General features: G+C 43.4%; 1 protein-coding gene across 5 annotated transcripts in view; it reads left to right on the forward strand.

The window, feature by feature from the left end:
• FTO (FTO alpha-ketoglutarate dependent dioxygenase) overlaps positions 1-26,032 on the forward strand; it is a 415,235-nt gene that overhangs the window by 287,561 nt on the left and 101,642 nt on the right. Inside the window, exon 9 of one of the 5 annotated variants that reach the window (XM_048223733.2) lies at positions 1,909-14,442. The exons of the other annotated variants lie outside the window; for them this stretch is intronic. Coding sequence (XP_048079690.1) covers positions 1,909-1,933 — 25 coding nt within the window. The 3' untranslated portion in view covers positions 1,934-14,442. Of the gene's footprint in view, positions 1-1,908; positions 14,443-26,032 lie in introns of those variants that run through there. 5 annotated transcript variants of the gene reach the window in all.

Here is a 26,032-nt window from a genome sequence, read left to right on the forward strand (position 1 = left end):
GAGCAGGCCTTACGTGTCAGGATTATTTTCTGCTCCTTCATTTATTCTTTCATTTCATCCTCAAAACCACTCCATGAAGTCGGTGGTGGTTAGTATCCCCATTTTCCGTATGAGGAAAACTGACGTTCAAATGGAGTAGTGGGTCCCAAATGTTAGCAGGACTGACATCCAGCTCCAGGCAGTCTGGTCCCAGAAGCCAGTCTCTCAACCATCATGCTTAGAAGTGCGTTTGTCTGCCAACGTTTTAAAATCGAAATATTTCACACGACACACAAAGATGTCCGACTTCTCTTGGAAAACCAAATCGGACTGAAGACTGGGCAGTACTGGTTCCCTTCCACCTGGCAAGCGTCACTTGGCAATCGTGGGTAGCGCTCATGTTAGAGGGGTGTCTCCTGCTACCAGCCCTCCCTTTCACTGCTTTACTTCTGATGACTCACTTGGACTTTGGGGGCCTTTTAGTTTGCAGTTGTGGTTCGGGGTTTTCATGGGACCGGAGCTGCCTCTGCTGGGGCCTGTTGAATGTTTTGTTGTACGTGTTTACTTGTTCAGTGCTGACAGCATCCCCTCAAAATAACAATAGACTCTTCCTCTGTCCCCTTCTGCAGCCTGTGAAATTTATACCCTTTTCTCTCTCCGCCTGGCCGATAGCACTCTGGTGATGTTTGGTTGGCCATAACCAAGCTGGTAACAGCATCTCCAGGCTCTGGCATATAACTTGGTGGGCCGTCGCGGGACCCAGAGACCCCCAGGCTCTGTCTGTGTCAGAGTGAAACACAACTCTAACGCCCAGAAAATGCAGAGGAAGAGTTTGGCAGGTCCATGCATCCTTCACAAACCAGAGATTTATGTATTGAACGGGGCTTTTCTAAGAACTCAGTCTTGATGATTTGTTCCATGTTGGGCCAAACCAGGGTATTATTGGTAAGATAATGAGTGGCACTCACCCAAGGGTAATCCTTCCAGGGATTTTGATGATGCAGTAAATCGTGAGTGTAAAGCCTGAGTGGTTTATGCCATTAAAACCTCAGGATAGAATTAGACTTGTAATCACCACTTGCCCATGTTTTGTCATTTATGATAATTATAGTAGTAATAATCCGTGTATTGTTGAGAAGTAGCAGTCAGAAGCATCCATCAATTTTTTATCGACACCAAATCAAGTTGATACTTCATCTTTGCTGCAAAAATGTAGATTGCACCAATTAGTCTAAAGAAATTGGGCAGTCATTAGCAATGAAGTAAGCAGTTAATCTACAGAATATTTCTGGTTCCTCTGATGCCAACAATCCCTCTTAATTAGGTGGAATACCGTGAGTGTCTTTTGGACTCTGTCAATAGCGCCATTGTTGGCTGAGATTAGAAGAAGCATCCATGTCCCAGCTTTTATTTAAAAGAATGCACTATTACCTCCCAGCCCCCACCTTGTACCCTTCTGCACTTCCAGGCAAATTTATTCTGAAGCAGAACACTCAAATCAAAGCGGTTGGCATTTTTTTTTTCTTATTTAGAAATAGGAATTTTCTCCAGTGGGCTGCTTTCAGGGCTGGGGCGTTAGCTCACCATCCCATACTTGTTAACTATGTTTGCTCACCTTCCCCAAATCATGGAATAATCATCTCCTTGAAAAGAAGGAAAGAAAGAAAAAGAAGGAAGGGAAAGAGAGAGAGAAAGAGAAAAGAAAGAGACAGAACTAAAGAAAGAAAGAGTCAGAATTTAAAAGGAAATCCAACTAGTTGTGAAGAAATCCTGGTGCTAATGAGCTTTCTACGTCTGCCTCAAGTCTTTTCCCCAGGCTATCCCAATCTCCGTCTCTAGACATTTTCAATCGGCATTGCCCATAAATTGTACTAAGCAGATGAATAATGTAGTGTGGAAATGGTGAATATATATATCTTTTCTATTTAGGAAGTTTGGAAAAGCAAGACTATGAAAGAAAGAACTCACTCCTAACCCCCAACCATGACACCAACCTCTGTAGCTGTTTTTTGGTAGGTTTTATTCCGAACTCTTAAACATACAAATATGTGGAGTGTTGTTATTGCTGTTGTTGTTTTGCTGGAGTTATTACTTTTGCTCCTTGAACAATGCAGGGGTCAGGGGTGCTGATTCTCTGCACAGTCAAAAATCCCTGTAGAATTTTTGACTCCCCAAAAGCCTAATAACCTCCTGTTCACTGGAAGTATTACCAGTAACATAAACATTGATGAACACATATTTTGTATGTTACATTTATTATATACTGTATTCTTACAATAAAGTAAGCTCTAGAAAAAAATACTAAGAGATCATAAGGAACAGACTTACAGTACGGTGTTGCGTTTACCAAAAACCACATGGAAGTGGACCTGCGCAGTTCAAACCCATCTTGTTCAAGAGTCAGCTGTATAATGGGGCGCCTGGCTGGCCCAGTCGGTTGAGTGTCCGACTCTTGATTTTGGCTCAGGTCAGGATCTCAGGGTTGTGGTATCAGGCTGTGGGGTAACCCCTCCCCCAAAGAGTCAACTCTATGGTATTCTTTTTTTCCACTTGGCATAATATTTTTTTCACTTTACTATCAATTTCAATAATCATTTTTCGTGTATAAATAGTACTCCATCAAATATAGAGTATATCTTTCTCCATGTTTTGGATTATTTCCCTGAGATAAAAAGTGAAATACTGGATCAAAATTGATGTTTCTTTATAACTCTTGATAGAAATTGACAAACTGCGCCCCGAAAGAATTGTACCAATTTTAAAAACCTTACCAGTAATATATAGATACCAGTTTAATTTTAGTGAATGAGATTTAAATTCAGATGTGTTGGCATGCTTGTATCTAAGCTAAAAATATAAATGTTAGCCCTCCATAATGGACAAATGGGTACAGTATCAAATTGTGCTGTGACTCACACTTGGCTTAAACAAGGGCAATTATTATCTCATGTTACAGGAAGTTCAGAAGTAGGACAGCTGTAGGTGTGATATGATCATAGGCCCAGTGATGTCACTGAAGACCTGGATTCCTCTCTTTTAAGCTCACCATGGTAACCTTTCCCCTCATGCTGGCTTCCTTCATGTTTCAAATGGCTGCAGCTGCTCCAGGCATCACATCCAGATGTTGAAACAACAAAGATGGAAAGAGATCAACTCTTCCAGTGCCTCCTTCTCAAGAGTGAGGAAATCCTCCCTAGAAATTCCCTGTTGACCTTCTTTCCAGTCTCATTGCCTATATCTGGGTCAGATGTTCAGTGCTAAACCAAAACCTACCAAAGGAAATGGAAACACCGTTACTGGCTTTATTACCCAAGATTTACTCCTGAGCTGGCAGTGGCATCCATTTCTCTGAGTTGAAGACATGAATAAAATAGGGGCTCTGTTAGCAACGAAGAAGAAGGGGGTGGTTGTTGGGGAGGTAAACCGTAGTGTCTCCCAAGACACCCTGAGCTTTTTCTTCAGTCTCCGGCTCACTCTTAGAACCATTTAGAATTCTGTAGTAACAGTTTATGCATTTAATGGATGTCTGCAAGATATATGCAAGTCCTGGGCTTTGGCCTCCACATAAGGCCCTCACATACTGTGACCATGCTTACACGCCTTACATTTTCCTAAAAACCTGCCTCGGTGCTATGCCTCAAAGATAAAAACCAGGACCTCCTCTATTTTCATAAACCTTTGGTATATAGGTCTCGTATGGGAAAGAAGTGAAACTGGCTTTCTGTTAGAGAACTCCTTTTTGGTGGAGTTTGGACATCTAGCAGGCCACTGTCAGGGTTTCTGCCGAGACCAAAGGTTTACAGAAAATTCCCACTGAATTACGCAGGCTCCGTGCATCTTATTCCACTGCACAGCCCAGCGTTTTGAACGTTTCACTGCTCGTTAGCACCTCCAGTGAAAGACCAAGAAAGGGGAGGGTGGGGATCGAGGAATTCCTATCAGTCAAATACTTCTTGTTTTATCTCCTTGGAGAAAGGGCTGAAATTACTGCCTCAAAGAGTGCTTTGAAAATAATCTACTTTATTTCTCCACTCATTTCCCCCCTAATTGTACAAATTATCAGCATTGCATTTTAGTTAAAAAAAAAAAAACACAAAAAAAACACAGTGATGTAGAAAACACGTCCCTGGGTTGAAGAAACCAGCCTAGCTACTGCATGCTCAGAAATTCAGTACTATTTTGCATTTCATGTACACAGTTGAATCATAGGGTACAGATACTATCTTTTTATTAATGCCTGACTTGCAAATATTTCTTGGCACCAGAGAATCAAGGTAATCTTGGATCAAACCTGCCCGTTCCTTTAGCCAAGTAGATGAAAGTCCAAAATACGCCCCTTTCCTGCCACGCCATGATGGAGTCGTCGCTTCACTTGTAATTCTGGGTGAAGACAAAAAACAAAACAAAACACCCCACGTACGATACTTATATACTTTTTGTTTTACAGTTTGTGAGGATTTTTATGAGATAATTACATGTTCTAATTATGAGATTACATACATTTCTACCACTTATATAATCGAGTGTAATTATACGAACTGCTTGAACAGACAGTGATAAAAAAAATTACTTGAAGCAAAAATTATACATCAAAATGCCATTTCAGAAAGGCTTTTGGAGCATATATGCCACAGGTCCCAGAAGAGGTGGACAAAGATGAACTCAAGGGCCTCCAGTAGCTTACTTTTATATTGGTTATGGCAGCAAGAATGACTCGTATCATTTTGGAAGATTCATCTTTTTAGAACTATTTTGCAAACATAGTGCCCGTGATGTATACCTTCGTTACCTGTGCAGAAGCTGGTTGAGTTCTGAGTTTGTCTCCTTCTTCCCCTCACCTTCTCTCCCTCCTCCCCCCGCCCCCATTACTTCCTTCCCTTCTCCCCCTTCCGTCCTCCCTACCCCTGCCTTTTATCTTGGGGCCTGGAGAAGGGCTTGAAACAGTAGGCTAATGGGGACAAATGGAGTGGATTCCTGAGACGTTATTTCCCAGTCAAGTAATCCTTGGATCCAAATGTTTGAAAGCAGCTGGCTTAGAAGAGTTAATGTTATCCTTAAAATTGTCTAACTCAGTCCTCAGAGGTTGGACTGCATATAAAGTCAAGGTCCATTGGGTTTCACGGCCTTTAGGAGCAGTTTTAGAATGGTGTCGTTGTGGTGGAAGAGAAACAAAGTAGAGAGAGGAAAGTAAACACAGACTACAGTGTAAGCAAAATTAGGAACCTTTAAAATGAAGTATGATGTTACAGACAGTTCCTTAGAAACAGCATGCTATTTATTATAATTGTTTCTTTCATCACTGAAAACAAAGTATATCGAAAGGGTAATTTTTCTGCAAGTCAACCCCTTTCCCTCGGGTTTCTTTTTTCAAGACTTTTTTTTTTTTAAAGCAAAATGTTTTAAAATAGAATTTTAAAACTTATTTATTTGTGGACTCCCGTAACATTGCTAGGACTTCTCCCAAACCTTTCCATCCCTTCACATGTTCACTCATTCTTGATTTTAAAAAATAATGATAAAATTCCTAATCACCTGTCCTGAGTTTACAATTCAAAGCAGGTTTTTTTTTTTTTTGGACTAACTAGTAATGTTCTCCTAAGGACAGCATCATTGAGGTGTGCCGTTCATCGTCCATATGGAGCAAATTAGAGAAGGAGGGGAGCTGCCACTGTTTCTGATTGGTTACGGTAGTATTAAAAAAAATTGACTTGCCCCGCTTTAGAGAAGAAAGATGGATAAAATGCTCTTTGAACACGCTAGTCTTTTTTTTTTTTTTATGTCGGTACAGAAGGGTTGCATTTATATTTAGCTTTCCAGACCTGTCTCTTGACCTTCTAATTACTTTATTTGAAACAGCACTGAGGGTATAATAAACCTGGAGGTTGCCTCTCCTTTGCTTTATCATAAATTAAAGCTGCTGGTTTGTTGAGGTGAAAGTGGAGGCAGAATGTTCATTACTGCTCAAGTGACGGCTTGTCAATAGCAGTGCTTTTTAGTTTGTTCTAGTCAGCACTTGCTGTGCATTTTGTCGGGCCGCTGGGAAATAAATACAACAAGATTATACGTTTGGAATACCACAAGAGTTCACGGGAAAAAAAAAAACACAAATGATAAATTATACACTTGGTAGAAAGTGACATGCTATCTTGTGCTATTAACAACCAAAGATAATTGCAACGAATTGTAATTGCAGTTTGCAACTTACAGTACAGTGTGTCCAACATCAATCTTAATAGTGAACAAAGCAATTTATATTAAAACTTAATTCACTTGGTAACTTTCTGCTGTATACACGGGAGCTAACAGATGTAGCTTTTCAGAAAGTTCAAAGGCATTTGAAACGTGGCAAGAAATGCTAATGCAGTAAGCCTTGGAGAAATACTGCATTACTACTTGTAATGAAAACAAATGTATGTCATTATCTCCTACTTTGTGTTTATTTAATAAAATATGCAGTTTGCATGTTGGTGAATTCAGTGTTTCTGAATGGATATGGAATGATGTTCTACTTGGAATCAAAGGCCAAACAGGACTAGCAATTATGCGTCTAGTATAAATAGTCTGCTTTACTATTTTAGTAGCATGCCCCTTAATGCTTCAGTAGGTTTCGTATGAGGTGTAACAGCAAACTGGAGTAACTTTATTCATGACTTTCCTTAGATTGGATGTCTTTGAAGCAAGAAAGGGAGCTCTCCTGGAATTACTTAAGAGAACAAGCATATTTGTTTTGTGAGCTTGACTGATGGCCAGTAGAGCAGTTGAGTGAAATCTCTAAACTGATTAGGGCTTTAGTTCAAATAATCTTCTACCTTTTTCATTAATTTATTCCTTAATGCTATTTTGCTGCTCTTCTACCAAGGATAATAATCTCACACTCGCTGACCTCCATGAGTGGATGACCTGGAGCCCATAACTAATCTTATTTACTCTCCTGACCAGCCGAACTTCATTTACCTTGACTGGATAAAGAGCCTTGCGTTGCTAAGCTTCCCCTCCTTCGTAGCTTTCTAGTTAATCTACAGTGAAGGGAAGATGATAGGCTTTCCCAGTCAAGATCCAGAAGCATCCAGGGACAGTGGAAACTTCAGGCCATTTCTCTTCCTTTCTTGAGTCCCCACTCTCCTAATGCAGATTATTTTCATTTTGAAAGTCAATTTCCAGCCATGGGCTATATGAATACGTTGTTGGATTTCGGTTTAATTGTTGAGTATGCATACATATAATTTTATATCCTGCTTTTTAATTTAATACCAAAGTGTTTCCCATGTTGCTTCATAATTTAATAATTATGCATTTTAATGACAATAATTCATTAAGTTTGTATACTATTTTTTCTAATCATTCCCCATTATTAAAAAGTTGTGTTACTTTCACTTAGTTTCACTATTACAAATATTGCTACAATAAAAATTTCTTAATTTTTTTTCATTTAGATTGTTTCTTGGGAAAATGTTATTAGAAGTGTAATTATTAAGCAAGAGATGTAAACGTTTGTGTGGCTTTTTGGCCTACATTACTAAAGTAGATTCCTGGATTAGTTTATAGTAGTTTCTATTGCCTCCAGCAGGGTTGGAGGAATATATAATTTTATCATGGTAACATTGAGATTTAGCGTGGTTCTTTCATGTGTAGACTGAATGAGACTAGGCAAGTTACTTAACCCCTCTGCCTCATCTGAACCTCATTATTCCCCATCTGAAGAAAGGGGATGATAATGGTGGCTAACTCATGCATCATTATGAGTATATGTAAAACCTGGGGAATAGGGTCTGCCACATAGGAAGCACTCGGTAAAGATTAGCTCGTACTATTCTTACTAGAATTTCATTTTTCTCCTAATTTAATATCACCTAGTGAAGCTGCAGTCTTTAAAGGCAATAGTGTAGTAGTCCATTGAAGCTAAGTAGTCAGTAGACTCCATAAGCACCTTGTACCTGTATAGAGTGAGACCTTCACGTTGCTCAGTCACAATGAGCCACTAGGAAGAACTCTGCAGTAGTGAGCATTTTAGCTGTAGAACAGACTTTCGGAAGCTTTTTCTCTTAATTTATATATGTTAGGGGTGCCTGGGTGGCTCAGTCTGTTAAGTGTCCGACTCTTCTTGGTTTTGGCTCAGGTCATGATCTCACGGCCGTGGGATTGAGCCCTGGGTTGGGCTCCGCGCTGAGCGTGGGGTCTGCTTGAGATTCTTTCCCCCTCCTCTGCCCTCCCCCTCTGTTCTCCTTCTCTCTCTCTCAAATAAATAAATAAATAAATATTTTAAAAAGATGATAAATGGCTCTTATCCCAGAACAATCTAAATGGGCCTTGAAGCCTTAGGGTTCTGGCGTGCTGATCTTGTGTTTCTCGTATTCCGTGAGAATCCAAGTCCCCCACTTTTAGGACCCAGCCTCTGCATTAAATAATGGTAGTTATTTGTTGGCTTTTAAGTAAGACAAAGAACTGGTTTCCTGGATACCTTAATTCTGGAAAATTGACTTCAAATTTATAAATTTTCAAAGAAAAGCTGTAACTAATTGTATTATTCCATGAGATGAATTTGATGAGATGCATCTGCTGCATCTGACTGAGTTGAGAACGGCACCTTCCCAAGTGGAGAGTCAGAGCAGCGAGCGCCGGGTGACCACGGAGCCCCTGGTCAGGCCGTCCCCAGCTGGGCAGTAGCTGACCAAGAGAGAGCCTAGAGATTACTTTCTCAAGACCTACTTTTAAACAAAAGGAACATGGATGCCTTATGTTCCCTTCTGATGATAATTTCTGTATTAGAATTCTTTGGTTGCAAGCAACAGAAAGCAATGCATAGGGGGGGAAGGCAAGAGAGTGGGAGGTTCTCTTTTGGGAAGGATACGGGGTTGTTCACAATAGCCACAAAGAAGAGTAACTCAGCAGGAGAGGCAGAGGTGCCGCTCCAAGGATCCAGGCAGGGGGACAGCACAGACGTTCATCAGGGTGCCGCAGTGGGAAGGAACAGGCTCTGCTCCACTCAGTCAAAGTCTAACAGGGCCCAGCCTGGATCTTATGCCCTCCTCTCGGCTAGGGGAGGCCATAGCAACTTGATGACAGTCCCACAAAGACCACACACTCCTGGGGGAAGAAGTTGTCCAAAAAAGATTGGAGTCCTCATCATTGAAGAAGGGAAATGGATGCTGGGCTGCTAAAGATACCAAAGGTATACACTGAGTTTCTCAAAAGACCATATTACTATAGTAATTCCTCAGCAGTAATGATCAGAAAAACACCTCAATGGCTTACAGACACCAGGAAGTATTTGGACCACTCAGGGGCCATTGCCTAGGACATTAGCCTTGGCGGTAACTAATTTTTTATTACTCAGTATGATATGGATGGCCCACACAAGAAGGCATTTTGTAAGAGAAATGTCTCACATTTGGCTGCAGATATCACAGACCTGAACAACGGTGGCTTCAGCCTCAGAGGGATTTCTATTTCCTCCATGGAAAGAAATCCTCAAAGAGTAGTCATTATGGCGGAACCACCCCATCACCAGTGTGCACAGCTCCTTCAGTCTTTCTGCTCTGTCCTCCTTTTGGCAGGCTTCTCTCTTCAGACTTCCTTCGTGATCACAAGAGAACCACAGCAGCTCCTAACAGGTCATGCACATCACTGGGAAGGAGGAGGAGGAAAGGGAGGAAAGGCAGCTGGGCCTGGTCCTTGGGTCACCTCCATCTGCCTTAAGGAACTTCCCCAGAAGCCCTACCCAGCAGTCTCCGCCTAGATTCCATTAGCTACAATGGAGTCATTTCATCACCCCTGTTGGTAGAGGACCCAGGAATATTTTTCAACTGCGTACATTGCTACTCCCAGCAAAATCAGGATTCTGTAAGGGAGGGAGAAGAGGAGAGTGGGTATCAGGAAAGCAACCAGCAGTTTCTGGCTCAGCCCCGTTGCTGAAGCGAACAGTCTTCAGCTCCGTGAACTCTGCTGCCAGTCCCGGCATGACCGACGAGCAGCCAGGAGACTGATAATGAAGCATTTCCTCAGGTAGGGAGAGAAACGAGCGGATTGAATGATGAAAACTTTAGGTCATTAAATAAAGTTCCAACATTTTCTTCTTGCCCAAAACATTCACAACAAACTCTGTGGAACAGGAATTGAAGGGAAATGTGCCACGCCATTTTTCTTTAGCCTTTTTGCAATGCAACAGGACAATCAATACAAATCTTTGCAGTAATCATATATTGATTTTCCTAGAATATAACTCCATTTAAAGCACTTTTATCCCCAAGAGTAGAAACATTGGAGGCTATCAAAGGAGGAAGTAGGTTTCCTTGACCCCATCTGCAGTGCACAATTGATTAACAGAGGATAGTTATGAGAGAGAGAGAGAGAGAGAGAGACAGAGAGAGGGAAGAGAGAAGTCACCGAAAGGTTAATACTAGCTAAAGAGAAACAAGATTATAGGACATTAGGCTTTCGTTAAAATCATAAGGTCGGCAAAAGATAATGATACTATCTAAAACTGCATGAGATTTTGAGTACTTAACATCCCTTACTGCACACCCCCATGCCCCAACAACAACCGCAGCCGAATTTGGGGGATCGACAAAACTGTGAATGCACGGGGGCTGATTGATACGTTTAGGTTCAGGGCTGATAAGCTGGCTTGATAGGGAATGAGTGATATTGTTTCAGTTTTTCCTGAGTCATGTAGTCATTAAGTACTAAACTCAAACTTGAACGCATATCAGATTGAACGTTTCTTTGCTTCAAAGCTAAAAGAGAAAGAAAAATATTTCCTTTCTTTGCTTTTTTATTTTTGTAAGAAAAATATTTTAAAACTCTCCTTTTTATTCTGTTTTGTAAGAACACGAAACACAAGAGGACCACTCCCTTCCCTCTTCCTCCTCCTCACTTCAACCCCTAACGATAACCAAAACAATCCACCTTCTGCAATCCCTGGAGTTTGGGTCTGCTGCTATTTCTATGTGCAGATGTCTTCATCCCAGAGACAAGGAGAGTAATTGGATGGTTCTGCTCTGCCTCTGGCTCCGGAGGCTGGGATGTCGCCAAAACTCAGGGTGACGCCTCCCGAAGCGGTCCTGAGCTACCGTCTCTTGCACGCCCGTCAGGGAAGAGGCGAGAGGGTGCCCTGGTGTTCACTTGTTCGCGGCGTATTGTCCTCGGTGTATTTCCCTAGACCCCACTTGCCTTTTGTATCAAGACTGGGTTCTCACAAACAAGCTCTTTATTAAATTAGAAGGTGCATGCAGCCTCATTATCCTCGTCAGCGTGTTGTACTTGATACTCTTTCTTTTACTAGCAACTTCGGGAGTTTGTGTTTTGCTTTGGTTTTTTTTTTTTTTTTTTCTTCTTTTTTTTTTTGGCTTCAGGCAAGGCAGCTAGTACACATTGTCAGATAAAGTATCTTATCTGTCAGCAGCACCCTTGTGAATTAATCATAATTCAATAGGCTTACTAATCAAGATTTGAGATGAATGTTTTGATAGAGCAATCAGATTTGTCTAATCTATCATTATTTGACAGTCACTGTAGGCAGAGTGTGAACTTGGCAATAGTAGACCTGTTTCTGATCCCTTTGGCTGGGCCCACCGGTTGGGTAGCATCGCCGATGGTAGCTGTGGACCCAGGCCTTGCAACCAATTAAAAGTTCCGTTTCTCACTCCGCACCCCCCCCAGTCCTTCCCTCCCACCAGTTTTCAGAATACGTGGGCGGAGTTCTCTTGTGAACCTCTTGCCCAAGTGATCAAGATTTGGGGACACGGTGTTCCCTTTGTCATTTTCACCTGTAAACAAAGGTGTGCCAAGCCAAGTGGTGAATCTCAAGGGCGATTTACGGTGTCCCTTGCAAGTAGTGGTCAGAGGAAAAAAATAAACATAACAGATTATTAAACGTTATTGATTACAAATCTTACTGTGTCACATGCCTCTAAAATCTATGCTCCGCTTGACAGAGTTACACATTCTTGGGGGGGATTTACAGCATAGTTTACGCATTTATTCAATTTGATTGTATAAATGGAAGCTCTTGTTGTAGATTGATATTTTATTGTACGTAACGTTTCAAGTTCTGGGATATAATTCTGAAATAATAAGTTACACTGTGTATATTCCATGGCAGCCACTAATGCGTTACTGTGAGAAAATTAAGGATGGGATTATTACAGAGGAGTCTTTAATCAGTCTGTTCCTTCTCCTCCCTAGGTTATATTAGCATAAAGATATTTCCTTATTCTAGGAAGTTTGGAAAATTCCAGAAAAATCTAAGGGGAAAAAAAAATCTAAATTTCCCATAATTCCATTAACTCAGAGTGAGTCAATATTAACCATATTTCACCCTATTAAATCTGAATGGAGAACAGCACAAATACCTCAGTGGGCGATTGCCTGACACTGTCATCCACAAAATATAACTATGTGGCAGGCTGTGTGGCAACCGTGGACCACACCAGAAGAAAATCCAGAGGAATCCAGGAAGCATGCTTCTTCTCTCAAGATTTCAGTTGCTGCGAGGAAAGCGTATGGGGAAATTCACTTAGGCTGTTAGTGCGTCGAACATGTTGGAAGTGACAACTTTTCGATTTCACAGGCATGCCGCCATCCTTACTAAATGAATGCTAGCCACACTTTGAGAGATTTGTAGCTTGGGTGATTCAGACAAGGGACAGCAGAGAGTTACCTAATTAGACTCTAGGTGTAATTACGTGAGGCATTCCAGGCAGCAGTGGGCTGTGCATTAGTTCACTTCCATGCGAACATTCGAGAGCACCTGAACAAAGAATGGTTTGCGGCTGAGGAATAGCTTTTTACTTTGCCCTAGCTTTAGTCTTCTCCTCCTGAAGCTTCCTTACCTGTCCTCTTTTTTTTTTTTTTTAGTTGTCACATGAGGCATAAGGGCAAGTTATTTTGCAAACAGTTCATCATCTGTCCCTATAACTCCCCTCCTACTCTCCTCTGTAATTTCTGTAATTCCCCACATTCTCTGGGATGAGCTTTTACATGGCAAAATATGTCTGTATTTGTTTATGTATTTATCTGTCCCTGTTTTGAAAAATCCGTAGGATTTCCAGCCATGATTCTTCTTGGCTCTCCATGAAACTCCACAGATCTCTTTTTGTGATGAAGAGAGGAATGTCATTCACTGAACCAAGGGATTAGCTCCCATCCCATCAGCAGTCTCGCGTCGTAGTCGTCCTCAGTTGCTCCCATCCATTCCTGTCTCTTAAGGAACAACAAGGGGAAAGGCACTGGTTAAAGAAGATATTTTCTTCTAGTAAATTAATCCACGGCTTCCTTTGTGCTGGCTTCTGCCATCAACTGCCGCCCAAGTTCTGAACTAATGCATTAAAGTAAACTTTGCAAATCCACATAAATCAACTCTACATGCTTGCATGAGGAGAGGCTTGAGGTCATCAAATAAGCACTGTGTGTGGATGGTGGCCAAGTGATTTTCCAGTCCTCTCCCTGTTCTCAAATGGGGAAATCCCCTTCTGAGGTTCTCTGCTCCTTCTAATCCTGCCTCCCTGACATCTCCCTCTGCCTCCATTCTGCTACTAATGAGGTCTAGGACGACACACAGGACCACTCCATTCATACAGGAGATGACTGTTCTAGAATTCTACTTCGAAAATTCTATGTAGGCTAGCGTGAAATGAACATAGATCAAGGAATTGCCAGAAACATTAAGAATAGATCGGATTCAACACCCCTTTTTATTGTAGTACCTCTTTGCCGGCTATGAGAAAGAAATGTTTTAATTTTAGTACCAGCACTAATAAACAGGCTCCGTTTTTATTGCCTTATTGGAAGAAAAGAATAATAAAAACCTTTGTTGTATGAAAAGTGTTGTTTCGGAGCTCTGTGACCGTATGGGCAAGGCCTTCAAGTGCTGCCGCCCTAGTGAGGCTAAGGGACATTTGAACAGTTTCAGTGCTACATTTGCATAATTTTAAGTTGGATATCGAGTGAAACTCTGTCTTCACTGTCACCTGCCATCACCCGCCGTCCAGGGTGGATCAGGTCAAGCCCGTGTGGTCAAAACCAGAGCAACCAGTTTGGGCCAATCACTTGCTCTTTGCAAGATTATGTTTGGTGCAACAGAAATCCAGAGTGGTCTCAGGCATGATTCCTGTCCCCAGAGAGTGTACCATCTGTTCATGAGGACAAAACATAAAAAACCTGAAAAGTAAAACGCCAATGAGGAATCTAACTAACAGTTTGAGACAACACCAGGGAAGGGAGGTTACGTGACTACACATGATTGTTAGATGCACTTACAGATTTTTTTATAGAAGAAAAATGTTCTCCGACCCTTCTGATAGTAGGGGCTCATAGACACCAGTTGTAAATTCTGAACTGAAGTATTATGCTGTAAAAATGCTTTTCACTTTTGAAATGGCAGTGCAAAAGAAAAAATCTGGTCTATGTAACTGTTAAAGAAACTATTTTAGATTATTATTAAAATTAAGGCATAAAATTGAAAAATTCCCATAAATCTCATCGACTTCTGAGAAAATGCCAGTGCATCTCACAGACCCAGGGTAGGTGGTCATTTCATTAGCCAGTTCCAAACTCAAATAGTAGGTTCATTTCAAGTTACAGAGGTAAGATTTAAGGGAAAGGATGCATTCAGGTAGGGCAAGGTATAGACGTTGTATGGGAAGAGGTCCTTTCAGTTAGGTAGAAGTCATTGTGAGAATCAGAATAAGGCAGTATAAACCAGGTTCCATGTGTTAGACTCTGACTGAAACAGAATGTTCAAGAAAATTAGACCAAATATGTGGGAAGTACTAAGAGATACCTGAGTTCTGGGAAGCCTTCAATGGTTTCCAAAGCTGAGAAGTGACATGATGCCGGAGATATTTTAGGGGAGGTTAGTTTGGAGGCAGGGTGGGCGTGGATTTGGGTTGTTCTCGTTTAAAGGCTGTGTTTAGAGAAAAGCCGGGTTCCTGAAGTGAGGTGATGCGGGCCTGCGTTGAGGCGGAGCAGTGGTAGCAGAAGACAAGTATGAATTTCAAAGGACCTCTAACGTAAGAACTTCAGAACCAGTTGGTTATAGGGATGAAGAAGAGGAAGGAGTCAAGGGTGGTTTCGAACTTGGAAGTAAATGGCCGTTTGCGGGGAGGGGGTCCTCTGCTCCACCACTATCGTGGAAATACAGGGCCAAGTGTTAAGGATCCAGCCCCGTAAATAGCTATGGGCGAGACCCGAAGTGCAGGGAAAGCGGCACAGCCTTGACGTCCTCCTGGTTGTGAACGTTACGGAGTTACCCTGGGAGGGAGTCTTTGCTCTTTGTGTCGACCCAGTGGCCTCAGATGCAATCGTACCTCACGTACAAAACCAGTAATTGAAAGAAAAAAGATTTCCACATATTTCAGGGATTCTGCTCGTGTATTGTGGGTGAGTAATCATCTTGACTTTCTTCTTACGGGGCTTGTAGTTAAGGGCTCGTTCGTGCCCTCACCAACTGACAGCCAGATTCCCCCTTCGTTCTGTTTAGGTTAAAAGATGTTTACATCACCTTGGTTTTCAGAAACTGACAAACTGCCAGTGGCCTGTCAGTGGTGGACTGACTTTTTTTCACCTGCTCACAGAGATACTATTGTCTTTGGAGAACTAGTGCTTTTCTTCACTGATGTGGCTAAGCCTAGGTAATCTTTGAAGAATTCGCTGCTTTATGTCTAACAGAGAAATGAAGGTGAGGCTGTGGAGCTGGGGAATCTCGGGGCAACACCCTCAAGTTTGAAGCCTGAGGGAAACTGAAGCCAAGCTCATTGCCCAGATCTCGAAATCTAGATATGGGCAGAGGTTGAGTTGAGTGCATTCAGCTGTCCTACTGTGAAACTGTCTTTAGAGAACGTGCACTCATCGCATTGCAGAGAATTGGGGAAGTCCCATGTGGGTCGGACACGACTGAGTCCTGTGAGCCCTGAGCAATGTGGCTTTTTTAATAGGTGAATTGCCTTTAAAGATTTATTTTTTTATTTGGGGGGCGAGGGGCAGAGGGAGAGAGACACCCAAGCAGACTCCACTCTGAGCGTGGAGCCCATTGCGGGGCTTGATCTCACGAGCCCGAGACCACGACCTGAGCTGAAACCAAGAGTCCGTGCTCAACCGATTGTGCCCCCCAAGCGCTCCTAGGTGCATCTCCGTTAATGTCCTCACAGCTCTTGGAGTGTCTGACGTGTGATGTGTGCAATACTGTATCGCCTTGCCCACATACTGGCTGCCTCAACATCACTTCTAGCAGAGAAGTTCTAAAAGGGGTGTGGCCAGGGCCCGCGGCCACTTTGTGAGGGCGTAGCCATGCTTGCCAAATTTCCAAACCAGTTACGAATCTGAAAATAAAAAATTAAAGGTGCTAATCGTTTCCCCTATTACTGAATAGTATATGTGAAATCCTGCAGTCACCTTTTTAAATAGGGTTTATGATAAACACTGTCTTCCCTCTCTCTGGGCAGGCAGATGTTTGTCTAACAAGGAAATAAAGCTGCTCTCAACAGCCCTTTCCTAATAAAAGATCTAGTTGCTTTTCCATCTAAAAACCCGAGTTTAAGAGCTTTTTATGATTCTAAAATGAAAGAATTCCCTTACTACAAAAAAAAGAAAAAAGAAGTGATGGAAATTTGTTACCAAAGAAAGGTCCGTTACTTTGCCATCTCAGTGTAGCCTGTTGGCCTGAGTGCAGTGGAAGGAGGAAGCTTTTATTAGGAAGTAATCCTTTCTAGTTCTCTTAACAGTCCTTATCCAAAAACTTTCCCCAAGGCTGTGTACAGCTTTGTGCCCTGGAACCGTTTAGCCACAGGTGGGGGACGCACTGAGCTTTTGAAACCAACAGGGTGGTGTGAACATAAGACCAGGCAAAGGAGTTGTTCCAGCAGCTGTAGGATCTTGAAAAGGGTCATTAATGTTTCTTTAATTCTTCTGGTGCTCTCCTTTATCATCATACAGTCATATTTCCCATTTGCACATGAATGAGCTTGCGCGGATCGGTAATAATAAGCTGGCGTCTGCACTGTGTATATTAGGGTCTCAGCCCCCGTTGGCAGGGTGTGATTTGGGAATGAAGCACCTCGAGGCACCGAGCAACACAAAATCGGAAAAGTAAATCCCTCCCAAAATATTAGTATATCATCACCATTCCAAACATGTAGCGTTTGGGATCAGCTGCCTCGGTATCATTTTCTGCATTACTGCAACCACTGAGTTTAGAAAATACAGAGTTGACCCCACGTTTTTCCTTGCAGTTTGAAAGAACGCACACCTCTCTCAAAGTGACTGCTGTTCAGCAGGAAGTGCTTTATTAACTGAACAGGGTCTGATTTTGTCAGTTTTGTTATTTCCGCTCTAAAACAAGGCACCCTCTTTGGTGAAATCCTCCACTTTTATTTCAGGGGATTCCTTAAACACACTCGGAAGGTAAGGAGCCACACCAGTATAAAAATTATCGGTATAAAAATTAAAGCATCATAAAAAAACCCCAAAACAACAACCCACATGTCGTTGCCAAGGCCACATGGTCATTCAGGTCTAGAAACGAAATGAGACTCCTCCAAGCCTGCGTCTTCATTTCAGCGGGGTCACTGTGGCTCTGGCCCTTCAGTCGGGCTTATGGCAACATGAGGGGAGGTCTCAGCTGAATCCAGAGTCTTCATTAGACGTCCTGTAACTATGTCTAAATGGGACTTCACAAAGACCTCTTAACTAGACACTGGCTAGAACGGCTCTTCCCCTGGGAGAAAAGGGTCTTTAAGATATTTTGAGGGGAGGAGAAGGGTTAAGAGGTCTAATCCATAGCTCTAAATTCCCGTGCTTGGGGGAGCTCATTGACATGGTAGGTTTTAAGGGCTTCTTTGGAGCCATTATAGTTTGTCATGCTGAGGCCCACTGGAGAACACTTAATTGTAAAGTATTATCCCAGTGTGTTGCAAGGCCTTTTTGAGCTCTTTGACAAAAGCAGCTTGCTACCACTTATGGGAAACCTTGGGAAAGTTTTGAGGCATGCAAACCCGAGAACATTCTTTCGGTTTGTGCTTTTAAGCTAAGTAACTGGAGTTTTTAAATCTTCCCGTCACTTCCTTCCTCTGTAAATCAAACCTCAGTTGTACATGGATTCCTGGGTGCTGGATATATGTTGAATCCATTTCTTTCCCTTTCTAATTTTTTGTTTTTGAGGTTGGGATTTTTCTTGGCGGCGGTGGTAAAGATGGTGTAATGAACAAACACGATTATCACATCCAGGGGCTGCAAAGCCTTAATTTAGAAATGTAATCGAAATCACATTGTTTCATATGGAACCAATTCCTTCTTGTCTCTTTCCCCCCAAGGAGTGAAGGAAATATCTTTGGTATATGGTTAAAAACCTGATAGATTAGACCTTCAGATAGGTGGGTGGATTAAGGCAAAGCACAAGAAAAGGCTCATGTTTTCAGTTGTCTCTCCTATTTTAAGGTTCCTATTGCCCCTCAGTATTCTGAGTTTACCAGATTAGTCCTAATCTAATATGTAGTTCTTTAATGTTTTAAACATTTTGGCTGGACTCAGTTCCTCGCCTCCATGTTCCCTATCTCTGTTAACATCTCTGCATGCATAAGAGGGCATTTATTAGGGCCGGATTGAGGGGAAAAACACCAAAAGACCAGTCCCCATTTCTTGGGCCTTGGGAATGCAAGGCCGTAGCATTGAGAGCGCAATGAATTGAGAGGATCCCAGGGTCAAAATTCAAAACCATGAGCCCCCCCCACCCCTCTTTTTTTTGCCCAGAACTCCAGGTTCATTCTGAATTGAGTTCATTTCTGAAAACACTGAAGTTTGGGGAACTCTAGCTCCTTCTCGTGGTTTCCCACACTGTAAAGCAAAGTGAAGATATAGGATCAGAAATAGTTAACAGAGGGGCGCCTGGGTGGCACAGCGGTTAAGCGTCTGCCTTCAGCTCAGGGCGTGATCCCGGCGTTATGGGATCGAGCCCCACATCAGGCTCTTCCGCTATGAGCCTGCTTCTTCCTCTCCCACTCCCCCTGCTTGTGTTCCCTCTCTCGCTGGCTGTCTCTATCTCTGTCGAATAAATAAATAAAATCTTTTAAAAAAAAAAAGAAAAGAAATAGTTAACAGAGTAGTTGCGCCAGAGTATGTGGATTTCTCTGTGATTCGGATTTTTACGAGCTCATTGTCCCCGGTCCTCTTCTATACATAGAGCTGATAATACTGCTTTGTTTCTTTCTTTTAAAATTACCAAGAGATGTAGATGTGTAATAATGCAGAGGACACTTAATGAAGGCTGTTAGCTATGAGAGTCCTCTTTGTTACGTGAGATACTCTACCAGCAAAATAAGGGACATGATTGTTTTGGTAGAACTCTGTTATGGATACAGGATATCTCCAGCCTGATCTTAGGAATAGTTTGGGAGGTCGTCCCTCTTTAATTTCTGCATCTCCCTGCATGTCTGCTTGCTTTCCTCTTTCAGTGTACCAAATTCTGTATCTTTGGTCCACACGGCTGAAAAATGGCTACCACTTCCGGGGCGATCGCCTCTGGCTAGGGGGTGAGGCCCCACAGAACAAACATGGCTGCCAGGAACCTGCCACTGAAGCCGTGCATGTTGGAGAGGTTGGTTCCCAGAAAGGGGGAACGAGGGACTCAACCGTGTATTTTTCTACAGTACCACTCCTTTAAGGAGTAAGTAAAGTACTAGTGGTTCTTCGTATTCCTCAGAATAAAGCTGCTTTAAGGAACGAACATAAAATTTTAGAGCAGGAAAGGATTTTAAAGTTCACCCAGCCCTACCCTCTGTGTCCCATTAAGGAAACTAAAGCAAAGGGAAAGTGATTAATTTTCCAGAGGTTCTTAAGTGAGTTAACAGCGTCCCGTGCTCATGCTTTTAGGTCAGAGCTTCCAGTGCTTCTCTTTCGGTTTTCTTCTGCCATATCACAGCTCGTGCATATTTCAGATGTTATTTTTTGTGATTGCCTAGAAGTGTTTGAATAACAAGGAATTTGTATTTATAGTCCCTCACATAAATAGATGGTTTTACATTGTATAGACACCTCTACTCTAGAAAAACACAGGTAATGTTTTTGAAGACAGCCTAGAAATACGTGGGGAAGTGCTTCTGATGTACCATCACGTGAAAACGGCAAAGTCATGGTTAGGTAGCCCCGAGATTTAAAAATAAATAAAAATTACGTAGGCATGTGGATGTCAAGTAGGTGTGTTAGACTGGTGGTATTATGTATAACTAAATTCCCTTAATACTGCCATCAAATTATTCTTAGTTTTAAGGAGCACATTTAATAAGAATACATCCTCCTCTGCTTCTCCTGATCCTAGAGCTCCTTGAACCTGTATGCCCGATGTTCTTGCTCATGGAAGTGAACTCTCAGCAGTGTAAGGCACATATATTTGGGGCATACCTGGAACTTTTATTCCAGGAGTGAACACATTAAGAATGAAACCCTCGTAGCTATGGCTACCGCCACATTGAAGTAGGGTCTGAGCGGAGGCTTGGCCCCAGAAGAAATGACCCACAGAGACAGAGGTTACGATGTTCTCAAGCGCAAACAGAAGCAGGATCTAGGAGTTGGGAAGAGCATCACATCATGTGACTTGATACCAGTGGGCTTCAGAAGAGGTGGCAGAAGCCTAGAACCTTTCAGGTCTGTAGAGGCACAACTTGGTTAAAACAAGGTAGATGACACCCAGCGAAGTTCTTTCCGTGGCCATACCAGATGCACCAAGATGGCTCTCAACTTGGAATGTGCCTGTCCCACCCAGGAGCCCCCCCCCCTTCTCCAAATTTCACTGTTTACTTCGGACCACAGAACCAGGGGAGAAAATCCTGTCTCTTCGACACCATCGGATTTCTAATCTGCCCTCATAGCAGTCAGGGACAAGAGCAGCCAGCAGGGCTGTGAGAGCAGGAGGGCCCACCGTGAAAAGGGGGCCCTTCTGGCTGCCCTGCTCCTTCTACTTGAAAAGGGCAAGCTGGGTTTTCAAGGAGGATGAGAAGCAGAGGGAAGGGATTCGAGCCGAGCTGACACACTACACGTGCCCCACCTGTCAGGTGCCTTTAAACCGTGCGCTCCCCGACCCTGGGAACCTGCTCTCTCCAGCTTCCTGTACACCATGGAGCCGAGCACAGTGCCCCTGGGGCTTAATGAAGGCAACGCTTAGTGAACTTGGCGAGGAGGACACGTTGTCAGGAGCAACCTCAGAGGTGCCTCGGCTTTACCAAACGCAAGACTCTTCGTTTCCCAGCTGACAGAGAGGGGTGGAAGAGAAGGAAGAAAACTAGGCCGAGATGGGGCCAGAAACATGGGGACGGCGTAAGGTAGCGTTTTCACCTCTCTCTGCAGGATTAGCCAGGGTTTATCCTAATCGTTACCTCTCCAGAGATTTCCATCATGTCTTGAGTCACCTAGTAGGCCTCTCACTGCCTGGAGGACTTTATTTTCTGTATTGAATTCCACTCTGTTCTCACTTGAACTTCCTTTCTTCTGACCTGGGCTAGTCCCCATTGTGCAGGATTGCCATGGGCACCTGCTGGTCGGTGCCGGAGTGATGGGAGCCAGCGATTCCTCCCTGGGCCTCAGTTGTACACAGGTGCAGCTCTGCAGCTGCATGCAGCAGGGGTTTGGAGGAACCTGGGCAAACCTCAGTTCAGAGCAGAGTTCACACCTAGCGAGCAAACCACTTTAATGCTAACGGTGACATAATCGACTTTAAAATAATCCTGTTAGGGACTCGAGATGCAGTGGCTCGACCTTTTATTAATATTCTTTTCTTCCCAATAATAACAACTGTGAGTCAACAACATCTCTTCAAATGTGGTTAATTTCCTTAGGCCCACTCCAAAGGAGAGGTTCCATCCTTGGCTTTGAAATCTGAATGGGATGAAGAAAACTCATTTGTGTGGTAAAAATCTCAGTTACACGAACCAAGTTAAAGACTTTCTACTGAATTAAAGAAACAGTTGACACATTGATTATTTGAAACTAATTGTAGATCTGTTTTGGCATCCAGAGAAGTCTGCCCTGAACCTGTAGTATTTCAGGTTCTCTTGGAGTTTATATTCCAAGGCGGGGGTCCCCTGTTAAATAAACACGTAAAGAAGATCATTTCAGAAAGCGAATGAGGAAATGGGTAGAAGCGTGAGTAGTGGTTAGGGATTTGAGAGAAGGTGTCTCTGAGAGGTGACATTGAAGCTGAGATCTGAAATCCAAGAGGGAGACAGCCCTGTGAAGACACGGAATTAGCTTTCCTGACCACAGGGACAGCAAGTGCAAAGTCCCAGAGGTGGGAAAGGGCTTGACCGCTTGGAGGAACAGGAAGTACGTGGAGCAGCGTTCAAGGGGGAGTGGAGGAGGTAGGAATAGTCAGAAGGAAGGCAGGGCCACAGGAAGATGCTTAGATTGTATTTGAACTACGAAGAATACTTTAGAAAGCTGAACACTGACTGTTCTAAGCCGTCCACAGAGGGAAAATGTGCCTGAGGTGGCTGTTTTATTTCGTTCTAAAGAAGAAAAGTGCTGTGATTACTTCTCTTTATATACCTCTCCATTGAGTTACACAAATATTAGTAAAATGAAGTAATATTTATAAAAGCGCTTTAAACATTTTAAAGCACTGCAATTTAAGGATATTGTCATCATTAAAGTGTTTAATATAATTGAGGGTATTATTTCTTTATTGTAGAAAAATCCTGCTAAATTTGAAGCGAATTCTCCCTCTATTAGACGCCCCCCACCCCCCACCCCGCCAATTCCCTGAGACCTGTGTCACTATGAAAAGCTTCCATTGCTTTTTTCCACGTCTTGTGAAGGTCTAAGGGAGGAGGATTCCCACTGCGTAGACCACAGACCCTCAGGAGAGAATCACTTTTTGGCGCCCTGGTCTCCTGTGAGTCCACAGGGTCAAAGGTAAGGCTGTCCTGAGACTGTGACTCCCAGGATGTCTCCACTTCTGGGGCCACACCAGCTAAACGGAAATTATGAAAATATCCAGGGCCAGAAGCTAATAAATAGGAAGTGACAGGCATGGCATATTAGGGGATTATCACATGCACTGGCTCTCCTGCAAGATGCATGATGAAGGTGGAGGGCGTCTAATAATCCCCCTGAAATGTGCTGCCCGATGTGCTGGTGATACACAAGGAAATCTGGTTTCTTGCAAGAAAGGAATCAGAAGATTGATGTCCTCCAGATGACTGTTCCCTTTGACGTTTATCTGCTTTTTTGGTGACCTTTGGTTTCTAAATGTAGTTCTTGGCTCTGACCTCGGAAAAAGATAAAGGACTAAGTTCCAGGTTTGCTCAGTGGTACCAGGAATGACCGAGATCGGAGTTTCTCAGCTGATGCGGGTACAGGATGGCGGTTCCCACTCCTGTTGGCTGTTGGCTGGGCCTGGCGGCCTCCGTGAAGGGGGCCTGGCAGGGATGCTGCAGTCATGGGCTCAGTGAAAGCAGAAGTCATTTTGAAACCTCTTTAGTACAGGACTCCACCCATGCTGCCCAAGCCGTAGTGTGACACAAATTAATTGAGCAAAACAAGTGACTTGCCTACAGTTGGCACTTCTGTTCTTATTAGGATCAGAAAGAGCAATTGGATGAAGATCGTTTCAGGAAGAAGAAAAAGGCATATGTTACTTATTGTTTTGGGCGAATGTTTTTCTGAGAAAAGGGGATGCCGCGTCATTAATAACTGTGGCACGCCGTACCGATTCTCGTCGGCCTGCGGGATTCAGCATTAGCCCCCTCTCATTACTCCAGCGGCATTGGCTTTGCCCCCAGCCTCATATGTATTCCGCGCACAGTCAACCTCGGAGTTGACATCTTCTTCTAAAATTGTTTGGCTGTAATAAATATAAAACTTTCACCACTGATGTAAGGCATTGCTGGTTGGCATCATTTCCTACCCCCTTTTAATTATTCCTGACACTGTGGAGAAACATCTAATATAAATCTGTAATGTGCACTGATGACAAACTACACGGTTGGAGGACCATGTAATTTCTCCACAATTAATTAAAGTGCATGGAGATTTTTTTTTTCCTCTTTCTTTCTTTCTTTCTTTTTTTTTTTTCCCCCTCCAGCAGCCAGATGCCACTGACTGGCTCAAATAACACTGCTGTCAACTGTAAAAAATTAAGATCCAAACCGTAAGAAAGGTACTTAGATAAAGAAACCAGATGCGGGGATATTTGTGACCCCCGCGTACATCTCCATGTAAGCCCCCATTGTTCGACATCTGTAGCTGCACAGCCTTCATTACGCGCCGAACCCGGCGAGGCTGTCAGCGGCCTGTTTCCACCAGCATCGTCACTTTGGTCAATCTTTTATTAAAAATCGAACGGTGCCAATCAGCAAGGGGAAGAAGGACACCGGCGGCCCTGGCGCAAGAAGGAACAGCGGCCTGTTTACACCAGTGACGCCCGCTGGTGTTTATGGGCACGTGCGTGTGGTCACTCCGAGAGAAAGAAAGAAAAAAAAGGCGCTGCTCCCATTTCATCCGGATCTACCACCTGGAATTGATCAAAAGCAAATTAATTTTCATTTTCAATTAGGAATACAATTAAATCCAAAGTGTGCTGCGGGGGGAAAATTGTACTGTTTCCGCACAGCCTGTGCGGTGGGCGGGCTCGACGTAAAGCCCGACGAAATGAAATACAATTCTTTGTGTCTTTGCATTTGATTCATTAAAGTGTTCAGGTGGGGGCCCGGGGGCTGGCCACGGCTACTGCATTTTACCTTCTCGGGAGCCACCCCTCCTTCCCCTGAGGCCGAATTTGAGGAAAAGGGAAGAGGGAGGGCCAATCAGGCCATAGAAACTGCGAGATAGCCTGGCCCTGGGGCCCTGCGCCCTGTGAGTCGGCCCGCTCTTTTTCCCAGGGTTCTGCTGTGCAGCAAGGATGTGGGCTTTTTAACGGACAACCTGAATTAGGAAACAGGAATTTGGCTTTGCCTTCTGCGTCCAGCTTGCGGGCTCTCCACGTCGAAGCGATACCTGGCAAACGGATCCCCCTTCCAAGTCTGGCCATCATCAGAGATATTGAGTGATTGTGTGAAAACAATCTGCCTGGTGAATGCCTCCTGTCACAGGATCCTCGCTCCTTTCACTTGACTTTTTCTCCACATTCAACTGCTGCCTTTTGTTGGAGCCAACGAGTGGGGCCTGCGGGGCAGACAGGATTCCTCCCGGCTGCCTGGGGAACAGTTGGCCCAGTGTGTTCATCACCAAGGGTGGTAATTTGGGGAGCTTTGACCCTGATTTTAAGGAAAGTCCATTATTTGTCAATTATGAGACCTAAAAATTCAGATAGAGGACTCCGATGTTACATGCCCAGCTCTCTGGTTGGGGACGGACAACGGCGTGTTGGGGAGGATGACCACGAACGGAAGTTTGCTGTCCCCGTCTACCTGTCTCCCTCCCAAGGCAGCCACACTCGGCTTGCCACGAGCATGTTGCTCCGCTGACGGGAGTCATCTGACGGTCCAGCTCAGAGATGAGCTGCTTGGAAAGAACAGTGGGCGATAAATATTTTGCCTTATGAATAACAATGAAGATAGCCTCAGATAATAGCTTACATCTTTCTAAAATTCTTTAGGTGACGGATTAAGAGAAAAAGAAGGTTCTGGGTCATGGAAACAGCTGCTTTTGGTGAAAGATTATCCAGAGCAGTGTGGTCACCGCAAATCCCCTGTGTTCCAGTCCATATTTTACTTCATACCACCCCCCACCTTCCTTGTCCCAAAGCAAGGGTTTACGTTTCCTCCCCGCATGGTATTTGTGCTTTAAAAGAAGATTTTATTACTTCTGCTACAGTGGAATTTCTCTTTTTACTAGACAGTTGGCATGACCACAGCCTGAAACCGCGATGGAGTTGTTAACACGCTGGGATCAGCTTTTCCCCCTTTAAAGCTATTCTTTTCTTTTCTTTATTTTTTTAGAAGGGGGGAAAAAAAGCTCCAACAAATCAACAGAACTATTAACTTTCTGATTTATTTGCTACAGAGAGCAAAAAAAGTCAATGTGAAGTGACAGAAACACCAGAACCGACAGTAGGAAAACATTCTCTGTGCAA

This window comes from Ursus arctos, unplaced genomic scaffold (assembly GCF_023065955.2).
Source record: "Ursus arctos isolate Adak ecotype North America unplaced genomic scaffold, UrsArc2.0 scaffold_19, whole genome shotgun sequence".
NCBI classification, from domain to species: domain Eukaryota; kingdom Metazoa; phylum Chordata; class Mammalia; order Carnivora; family Ursidae; genus Ursus; species Ursus arctos.